Source organism: Xenopus laevis, chromosome 9_10L (genome assembly GCF_017654675.1).
Source record: "Xenopus laevis strain J_2021 chromosome 9_10L, Xenopus_laevis_v10.1, whole genome shotgun sequence".
NCBI lineage: Eukaryota > Metazoa > Chordata > Amphibia > Anura > Pipidae > Xenopus > Xenopus laevis.
In genome coordinates, this window is record NC_054387.1 from 47,157,282 (window position 1) to 47,168,527 (window position 11,246).

The 11,246-nt window shown below is 46.5% G+C and overlaps 1 protein-coding gene across 2 annotated transcripts in view; it reads left to right on the forward strand.

The window, feature by feature from the left end:
• Positions 1–11,246, forward strand: part of LOC108701116 (unconventional myosin-XV-like) — a 53,287-nt gene that overhangs the window by 22,852 nt on the left and 19,189 nt on the right. For both annotated transcript variants that reach the window (XM_041576712.1, XM_041576713.1), the window contains exons 28-29: positions 9,814–9,869; positions 10,986–11,056. In XM_041576712.1, coding sequence (XP_041432646.1) covers positions 9,814–9,869; positions 10,986–11,056 — 127 coding nt within the window. The remainder of the gene's footprint in view (positions 1–9,813; positions 9,870–10,985; positions 11,057–11,246) is intronic.

Here is an 11,246-nt window from a genome sequence, read left to right on the forward strand (position 1 = left end):
CTCTTGCGCCGACGTCGGCGCGCTGACGTCATCGCCCGGCGCCGCTACCCACGTGGCGGCCATGGGCGCCGCCATTTTGGGAGCGACGCCGGCGAAGATGGACGCGCCGCCCGGAGCTCCTGGGCCTGCTCCGGGCGGCGATCGTTACAGTACCCCCCCCCTCACGGGGGGCCTCTGGACCACCAGGACTTGGCTTCTGGGGAAACTTGGAATGGAACTCCCTCACCAGACGAGGAGCGTGAACATCACGGTGTCCTTCCCAGGAGCATTCTTCAGGGCCAAAGCCCTTCCACTGAATGAGGTACTGAAGGGACCTCTGGAGATTCTGGAGTCTAGGATTTTCTCCACCTCGTACTCGAGTTGACCCTCCACTGAGATGGCAGGAGGAGGAGACTGACCGCCAGAGAACCGGTTGGTGATGGCGGGTTTCACCAGAGACACGTGGAACACGTTGGGGATTCTCATCTCTGGTGGAAGCTGGAGTCTGACAGCCACAGGGTTGATTATCTCCAAGATGGGAAATGGTCCCACGAATTTTGGACCAACTTGGGAGATGGTATCTTCAACCGGATATTCCTGGAAGAGAGCCAGACATTATCACCCACCTTGTAGAGAGGAGAGGATCTTCGACGACGATCCGCGAAAGTCTTATGAACAAGAGCACTCTTCTCTAGGTTCAACTTGGTCGCAGCCCAAATAGCAGACATATGGGCTGCGGAGTCGTCAGCAGCCGGGACGTCAGATAGCACAAAGTCTTGGGGAAAAGCTTGAGGATGCTGACCATACACCGACATGAACGGAGACCTTCCTGTAGAGGAATGACAAGCATTATTATGAGCGAATTCCGCCCATGGGAGGAGATCAGACCAGTCATCCTGGCAGAGGGATACGTGGTTCCTCAGGAACTGCTCCAGGGCTTGGTTGACACGTTCAGCTGCCCCATTCGTTTGCGGGTGGTATGCAGATGAAAACTGAAGAACAATTCCCAGGTCTTTGCATAAGGAACGCCAGAACTTGGCAGTAAACTGGGTGCCTCTATCGGAGACGATCTCCACCGGGAAACCATGCAGGCGGAAGATGTACTGGATAAAAAGCTGGGACAACTCCACCGCAGAGGGCAACTTCTTCAGAGGGATGAAATGGGCCATTTTGGAAGAAGCGATCAATAACAACCCAGATCACAGTATTCCCACCGGAGGGAGGAAGTTCGACAATAAAGTCCATAGAGAGGTGCGTCCATGGACGAGAGGGTACCGGCAAAGGCTGTAACAACCCACTGGGGCGGGAATGGCTAGGCTTAGAAGTGGCGCAGACATTACAAGCAGCCACAAAGTCCTTTACATCCTTGCGGATATCAGGCCACCAGACTAGGCGCCTCAAGAGTTCAAGGGTCTTAGCCGAACCAGGGATGTCCAGCTTGCCTGGAGCAGTGGGTTTGTTGCAGGATGGCCAGGCGAAGTTCTGGAGGGACGAAGGCCATGCCAATCGGAGTATCTTGAGGAGCCGAGGACTGCCCAGCCAGAATCTGGTCGGCAAATTGGGGATACAGAGAGGCAATGATCTTGACTGGTGGAATGATTGGTTCCTGTCTCTCAGGGTCACGGTCCACCGGAGTGAAGCTACGAGACAAGGCGTCGGCCTTCAGATTTTTGGAACCTGGGCGATAAGTCAAAACAAAGTTAAATCGGGAAAAGAAAAGGGCCCACCTGGCTTGTCTGGGATTTAGCCTCTTGAGGGACTGTATGAACTCCAGATTCTTGTGATCAGTGAAAATCTGGACAGGAATTTCAGAACCCTCCAGGAGGTGACGCCATTCTTCAAGGGCAAGCTTGACTGCCAAGAGTTCTCGATTCCCGACGTCATAGTTCTGCTCTGCGGATGAGAACTTCTTGGAGAAAAACGCACAGGGGTGCAATTTTCCATCAGAGGAATGTCTCTGAGACAGGATAGCTCCGGCTCCGACTTCAGAAGCATCAACTTCGATGCAGAAGGGTAGTGCAGGATTGGGATGTCGAAGAACAGGAGCGGACGTGAAGGCCTCTTTCAAGAACTGAAAGGCTTCTATAGCAGATGGAGGCCACAGGCTGGGTTTACCCCCTTTTCGGATGAGGGCCAGGATAGGTGCAATGCGGGAAGAGAACCCCCGGATGAACTGTCGATAATAATTAGCAAATCCGATGAATCTCTGGATTGCTTTGGTACTCAGTGGGAGAGGCCACTCCTGGATGGCCGACACTTTCACGGGGTCCATCTCAAATCCCTCTGGAGAGATAATGTATCCTAGGAAGGGGATCTTGGATACCTCGAAAACACACTTCTCCAACTTGGCGAAGAGAGAGTTCTTCCTCAGACGAGAGAGTACCTCCTTCACCTGGGAGCGATGACTTTCAAGATCCTTGAAAAGATCAGGATGTCGTCCAAGTATACGACTACGAACCTTCCTAGGAGATCTCGGAACACATCATTCACAAACTCCTGGAAGACGGCAGGGCATTGCATAGGCCGAAGGGCATAACGAGATATTCATAGTGCCCATCCCGAGTGTTGAATGCCGTCTTCCATTCGTCACCCTCCGGATGCGAATGAGGTTGTAGGCCCCCCGGAGATCCAACTTGGAGAAAATCTTGGCCCCTTTCAGCTGGTCAAAGAGCTCGGCAATCAGGGGCAGAGGGTATCTGTTTTCACGGTGATCTTATTCAGACCCCGATAGTCTATACAAGGCCGAAGGCCTCCGTCCTTCTTCTCCACGAAGAAGAACCCAGCCCCTGCAGGAGAGGTAGAAGGGCGGATAAACCCCCGCTGGAGATTTTCTTGGATGTACTCCTTCATAGCGGTAGTCTCTGCAGGAGAGAGAGGGTAGGTGCGCCCTCTGGGGGGCATAGCTCAGGCAGGAGTTCAACAGGACAGTCGTAGGAGCGATGTGGGGGAAGGAACTCTGCAGACTTTTTACAAAAACACATCGGAAAATCCCTTGTAAGTGGAGGGCAAAGTCTTTAATTCCGCAGAGGAGACATTCACCTTCTCGAGGGGTTTTGGCGGAAGGCAATGTTGCAGGCAAAATAAACTCCAACGAGAGATCTGCCCAGTGGACCAGTCTATGGTGGGGTTATGCAGACGTAACCATGGAAGACCCAATATCACTGGAGTAGAAGGACAGGGGGATGATGAAGAATGAAAGCTTTTCTTGATGCAGCGCCCCAACTTGTACAGATAGTTCCGCCGTGAACTTTGTGACGAATTCAAACTCCAGGGGTTTGTCATCTATGGCAGTAATTCGCAGGGGAGAAGACAATGGAAGCAGAGGAATCTTCATGCGTTCGGCCAAAAAAGGCATCCATGAAATTGCCATCCGCTCCGGAGTCGAGGAAGGCCCTTTCGAAGATAGACTTACTTGCCAGGTGAATCTGCAAAGGAAGGAGAAGCCTGCGTGAATTTTCTTGATACTTCTCCAGAGAACCTCGAGTGATGCCCCCTACATGAGAAACCTGAGACATACCTCGGGTACAAAACTCTTGGCTTTGGCAGGACAGGCGTTGGCAAAATGGGAATGCCCACCACAGTATAAACAGAGACCTGCCATAACGTCTTCGGAGTCTTTCCTGCTCGGAGAGGCGAGTCTTTCCTACTTGCATGGGTTCCTCCAAGGGAGACGTCGACACATGGGTCACAGGAACAGCGGGTGTTTGCAGAATCGGCCTTTGAAAGCGAGGGGCCAACATGGGAGAAAATCGTCTACTGCGCTCTCTCTCCACCTGGTGCTCTCTGAGACGAGTGCTCCACCTTAAATGGATAGAGCGATCAACCCTTCCAGGGTGTCAGGAGTCTCTCTGGAGACGAGATCATCTTTGATGCGGATGGATAGGCCTTGGTAGTATACAGCCTTGTAAGCGTCATCACACCAGGAAGTCTCCGCCATCAGTGTTCGGAAGTCTATAGCATACTCATTGACACTGCGGCTTCCTTGCCGGAGCTGCAAGAGACGGGCAGGGGCGTTCGTAACCCGACCTGGAGCATCAAGACTATACGAAAAGCTTGGAGAAAGTCTTTAACATCAAAAGTCAGCGGGGAATTCTTCTCCCAAAGAGACGTTGCCCACTCCAGTGGCTTGCCTTCCAATCGAGACATCACATACCCCACCTTGGGAACGCTCGCTTGGAAACTGTGTGGGTTGGAACTCAAATTGAATTTGGGCATTGCGTGGCAAATCCCCTGCAGGCTTTGTGGTCCCCACTGAAACGAGGGGAGGTGGAATGCGAGGCTCACCTGTCGGGTAGCTTGTGTTCGTGGGGGCTGCCGCCATGGGGGGATCCCCAGTAGGTGGAGCAGTGGAGGCGCAGAAGGCACTTGAGCCAGCAGGACATCGAGTGCTTGCCCAATGCGAACCTGCTGGTTTTCGTAGTCCTCCATGCGGGATGCCAGTCCGCGGAGCGCTCGTCCGACATGAGGTGTGGCTTCCTCAGAAGGATCCATGGCCCAAGAATAATGTCAGGGAGCCGGGAGCTCCCTCAGGGAGGTGTTCTGGGATCAAGGAGGAAGCCCTCTTGAGGGAACAAGGTCGCGGTATCCAAAGGGTTAAACGGAGGAATAGTCAGGATCAGGCAAGAGTTCACAGGCAGGCAGAATACAATCAAAGTCCAAAGTCAGGCAAAGCGGTCAGGATACAAGGCAGGAACAATATTAGGCAATAAGGCACACAGGGAACCCAGGATATGCTTCAGGAAAGTAATCCTATTCTTGGGCGCCATTCTGGCGTCTAGTTGGAGTTTTTATTTTCAAATTTGGCGCCATTCTGACGTCATTGACGCTCTTGCGCCGACGTCGGCGCGCTGACGTCATCGCCCGGCGCCGCTACCCACGTGGCGGCCATGGGCGCCGCCATTTTGGGAGCGACGCCGGCGAAGATGGACGCGCCGCCCGGAGCTCCTGGGCCTGCTCCGGGCGGCGATCGTTACACCACCATATCCAACAGTATCATGTAAAAAGCTGTTTTTATATCCAAAGCAGTTTACTTGGCTGCACCTCCAAACAACTAGTCGTGTCTGGATCGACAAAAAGTCAACATGCTCCCAACCCGTGCCTTACCCAGTGAGTCACCTGTATTTATAGACCCTCATCTGAGCCATCCATCTCTGGTGTCACAAAGAGGGCAGGGTGAAGCAGGCAAACACCTATAAATACAGGCTGATGGATATGGAAGTAGGGCATAGTAAGGTCGCAGGTGAGGTAGGAGGAAAGAAAGGTTTGGCCCAAGACTGCCCTTAGCCTGCAACGCATGTGTTGATGTCGACCCAAACTCAACTGGCCTATGGCTCCCATGGGTTTTGTGCCAAATTGCACATTACTAATCCCAACATTTAGCTCTCTTTGTGAAACTGGGTGTCAACTTCTCCTTTTCTTTAAATGCCACAGCCACCCACAGTCCCATCTATGGTTGCCATCCAGCTGGTATTTGACTGGAAATCACCAGATAGAGCCGGAACCAGTGTTACAAATATACCGACAATGTAGATGTCGGTAAAACCCCTCTAGACCTGTCTTCTAACCCAAGAACCACCTTTTCACTGCCCAGACCGCCCATTTTCCCACCCCTTGCTTAACCCATTTTCTGGTCTCATCCACCCTTTCCTGCCCAACCCACTCATTTCCCTGTTCTGATACGTCATAATCCCGTCATTGAATAAGGTCACTTGAAGTTGTTTATTGGGGGGGGGGTTGAAGGTGGCAACCCTAGCCCCCATCACCTTTTGTCTTCTCATATTGCTAGATTTCATTCCAGGTTACATACTGGGCCTCACAGCAAAATGTTTTTAAGACCTTGTGCATCTACAAAGCCTTGGGGAAGATGGTCTGTTTTGTAGAGCTATATGACCACTTCTTATTTCAGCACTTTCTGCTTCAGTTCCTTTCAGTGTCGGACTGAACCTCCTAGGGCCCAGCTGAGAACCTGACATTCAGGGCTCAGTTTCACAACAATTCAAAATAGACACTAAAAAAATATAATAGATGTCATATGACCTATGGTGGATATAAGACAGAACTGATGGAAATTGTTCTTGGATAGGGCTGAGGCCCACTAAGGCTTGGGTTCCTCAGGTTCCTCTGGCAAGCTTGCATGCATTTCTTTACCCATATACACTAGAAATCCTTATGTTATATCACTGTACTGGTATTTACCCCATGGATAGCATTGTATTTACTTTTTTACATCTCCCAACTGTCCCTATTAAGGTGGGGTTTTTGCATGTTAAGCACCTGCAGAGAGGAGGAGTTTTTTTCCATGTGTTGGGCCACAATTATGTGTTGTTGAGGTGGATCTGAGGACTCTGGCCTAAATTGTTGCAATTCTTTAACTGGAAATGTTTGGACTAGGGAGGTATTTTTTGGGCTGAGGCACCATATAAATGGAAACATATAAACTTACAGATGAACTTTCACTGCTGAATGCTGCAGTAATCATGGTAACACAGCAGTAAAGGTTTATGGTTTGTTAAATATTTACCACTCTGTGTTTCCTCTTTCCAACTTGGTAGTTTCTGGTTGACTAATATGTGTAACATCAGCTTTGTGTATGGATTTGACCAGAGTTTGTGTTAAAATAGTGGACCAAAGGTTATGATGAAAACAAAGTAAATGGCTTTGGACCCCCTATCAAAAATATCTCTTCTGAGAGGCCCGGCACACATGTTCAAGCCCAACCTCCTTTCCCTTCAGGCCTGCCCACTAGCTTGCCCTCCAGCCAGCAGCAAATGAGGGAGCCAGCAAGTTTAGAAATAGCTACTATACAGCAGACCCCATGGCTAGGCCCCCTTCACAGTTGTAAGGTTTGCTATATAGGTAGTTACGCCACTTTCCAACTCTGAGCTTACCTTCCATGGTGGGAGAATGCCATTGAGTCCAATATTATTCAAGGGAAACACATTGCCACTGGGCCACAGTTTTAACCTTTACAATTCAATACAACTGGTTTATGTAAATGACCACCACCAGATGGAGTCCTGAGCCTTCCTGCATGTCTAGGGGCCCCCGTTTTAACTCTGGCTCTGAGTCTACCTTCTATGGGAGGATGCCACCAAGTCCAGTTGCTTCTATCAATATTATGCAAGGCAAAATCTTTGCCCCTGGGTCCCAGAAAGGATTGTAGCTGAATAAAGTTCATTCAGTACCATATCTCATCTCGGAATTCATTACTTGTGATAACACATTATGTCATAACATATTTTCACGCCAAATCATTGATAGTGCGGTGTGCTACACTGCTAAAAACAACACCTTGTGTCTCTACAGCCTGTGAATAGTTGGCTATTTGATATGTATCCTTGTACAAATATGTATTTAAAGCAAACAAATGGGGAAGTCAGAATGAAGTGGGAGAATAATTAAAAGTTTACAGCAACACTAAAGCTCAGTCACTAAGGAGTGGTGTGTAATAGCTCAGTATAAAAGAATTGTGCTTGGACTTTGTCACAGTGTTCAGAAGTCTTGTATACCTATGGCCTGATGTATATGTGTGTGTATATTCATTGTGTAACTGTGTGATATTAACTCCTTCTGCACATTCGACCTGTGTGTGTATAAGTATAGAGGGGGTTCAAATACAGGGTTAAGGACCCTGGGGCCAAAAGAGCTAGAGATATATTTATGAAAAGTGTGGTATTGAAGGTGTAGTAAGGCAAAATGATGACGATAGGCTACAGGGCCACCACCAGGAATCAGGTGGCCCCATACTAGTAAATTAGTAACTTTTTGGCCCCTGCCAACTAATAAAATATTGCTACAATGGGAAATATGCCTGTGCACACTCTGATCTGCCCTGGCCAAACCTGTTAAGCCAAAACCCCACCAATGATCTGCACAAATCTCAGCCTCCAAAGCCCCGACCCTTAGTGAACATGTATGCAGATGGTTGTTAGTGCTCAAGGCTGCTGCTGAGCTGCACTAAACACCCAACGCTATAGATCAGAGTGTTTTGTATAATTTTTTATTAAAATTTCCAGGTCTGTTTGTGTGTTTGGAAGTTTGTTTACAGGCCACAATAAAAGTATATATATTATATATATATATATACTATATATATATATATATATATTATATATTATACAGGTATGGGACCTGTTATCCAGAATGCTTGGGACCTGGGGTTTCCGGATAACGGATCTTTCCATAATTTGGGTCTTCATGCCTTAAATCTACTAGAAATTAATTTAAACATTAAATAAACCCAAAAGGCTGGTTTTGCTTCCAATAAGGATTAATTATATCTTAGTTGGGATCAAGTACAAGGTACTGTTTTATTATTACAGAGAAAAAGGAAATCGTTTTTAAAAAAATTGGATTATTTGGATAACATGGAGTCTATGGGAGACAGCCATTCCTTAATTTCGGAGCTTTCTGGATATCGGGTTTCCGGATAAGGGATCCTATACCTGTGTGTGTGTGTATGTATATACTATATATATATATATAAATATATATATATATATATATATATATATATATAAATAAACTATATATATAAATTATAATCGATGCAGGGGTCAGCATACTCTAGTAAAGGTGAAGCAAAGTGTTTTATTTGTAACCTGTGTGTGTGTGGTGTATATATATATATATAATATATATATATATATATATATATTATAAACGATGCAGGGGTCAGCATACTCTAGTAAAGGTGAATTAAAGTGTTTTTATTTGTAACACAGCATTGTCCAATATTTCTGTTCCACCTGGGGACCTTTATCATGCTTGATAAAGGTCCCCAAGTGGGGCTCAAACATTGGACAATGCTGTGTTACAAATAAAAACACTTTAATTCACCTTTACTAGAGTGTGCTGATCCCTGCATCAATTGTATCATTTCAATTGATCGTGCACCTCGCCTGTGACATATATATATATATATAGCGCAAGTTTAGTATTTAAGCTCTCCGGTAAATGCTGCATTATCACATAAATCATTGGGCAGATTTGCAATTAGCACTTCAATAAGCAATACTAAAATAACATATATGACAACAATATGATTTATTTAGGGGATATATAATGCCTGTAATGAGTTTTGTGCATTGCAGCCCAGATGAGAGAGAAGAATTATAATAAGTGATGAGCATTGTTATGGAATTTATGCATTTATAAAATACTCACGTCAGCTTTACAGCACGATTATTGGTATGAGAGAACCGAGAGGCAGGAGATCCCTCTTTAAAGGACAAGTAAAACCAAAGATTTAAATACTTTGTACAGTTACAAATGTTATCTGCCTATTGTCTGTACATCTGATCCTGTTGCATAAGAAAAGGTTTCCATCTTATAGGTGTGTAGGGAGCCAAAATTACATAAGCCATTTTATTGACTAAAATCATTGTACCGATATCTGTACTGCCCTGAATGAGTGCCTCCCAAGTAACTTATTTATATAATGGATATTTAAATTTTCGACACAAACACATCATCACCACCCCTTTAAATTTGTCAAACAGGAGTTTGTTCTATTCTTCTCCCTTAAAAAATTAAAGAATGGGCTGCATGCAAACAATGTTCCTTCTCTGTATATTTGCATATGGGAGGGAATTTTATTAGAATTGTATTTACATATGGGAGGGAGCTGCCATATTGTTTTTTTTTTGCAGCACAGTATGGGGACACAGCTTATTGCAGACATAGAACATGCTCTTGTTCTATATACCAAGATAACAATATGGATGCTCTTACATACTTTTTAAAAAACAAATATTAGGGAGGGAATACTTAGGAGACATAATTAGCTGTACTTTTATACCTTCAAATATAATTTCTTTTCTTCTTACATCACAGGAAGAACAGCTCCATTCCTCCCGCCCCACTGCTTCAGGCTCCATCCCTGCCACAAGGTAATTGGGTTCATATTACATATTGACTGAGCAAACGGGAAAGAATGAGACTTTGTGGTGCCTGTTGGCTTCTGCTGTTCGCATAATCCCCCATCCAATAAATGTTTATAATATATATATATATAATATATATATATATATAAATACATATAATCATTGCTGTGTATATGGTGCTTGACGTAGCAGTCCCATAAAGGTAACAGTGTATATTATTATGGACAGGCCCAGACTGGCAATCTGTGGGTTCTGGCAAATGCCGGAGGGGCTGCTGTAAGTTGCCATAGACAGTCACTATTTATTGGGCTGATGGGGGCTGTTTGGACCTCTGTGTACTTGAAATGCTTGGGCCTGTTTTGGGTCCCAGTTAGGGTTGCCACCTTTATTAAAAAATTTTACCGGCCATTGGGGGGGCGGGCACCAAAACGGGGCAGAGCTACGCTACATGACGCTAAAAGGGGCGGAGCTACACAGCGTGCCGCTAAAAGGGGCATTGCCGGTAAATTTGCAATACCGGCCCCAGCCTTGGCAGGTGTTTTACCGGCTAGGCCGGTAAAATACCGGCCGGGTGGCAACTCTAGTCCCAGTCCAGAACTGATTATGGGCTAGCTATTCTGGAGCAGAGACTGGAGGGATACACACAGACTATTCCAATAATCCAACATGTCCCCTAAGGGCAGATACACATGCTCAGATTCAGACTAATCTCACCAAACTGCCTCTCGCCGGCTAGAATGTAAATCGCTGGAGGGATGGCACTCTGAGCACTTCGATTTCCAAAGTCGCCCGAAGTTGCCTCGCTGCGAGACTAATCTCCCCGAATCTGAGCATGTGTCTCTGCCCTAAAGGTACAGCTCATTTGCATTAGAACAGCTTAATCTTCTTGTTCTTGCTCCACCTCTTGGAGGAAAGGGAAAATTACCGCCGCAAGAATCAAAGTGGCAGTCCAACCCCAACCAAGTGCCGCCAGCATTCCTCTAAGTCAAGGTTGGCCACCCAACACCTACAGGGGTGCAGCTTGCCCACCTTTATTCTAGCTGTTGTTGAACTACAGATTTAGCAAGTCAGGGAATGCTGGGATTTGTAGTTATTGTCTCCTGTATCACTGTTTTTCCTCAGGCTTGGACAGACAGCAAGGACTTGAGAACTATGTGGACGCGCTGTTCAATCATGTGGTGTCTCCTTCTATGGTAAGTTTCCCAAAGGGCCTCCAGTGACTTCCATGCATCTGCCAACCATGACCCTGCAGGAGACAATATAAAAACTATAAAATCCACATTAGATGACATGACAACACAGGACCCAGTGCAGTCTGCCTATTCTGATTATTAATCAGTCTTGCTGTATTGGCTTCTGACAGATATTATTTGACTTGTGCTG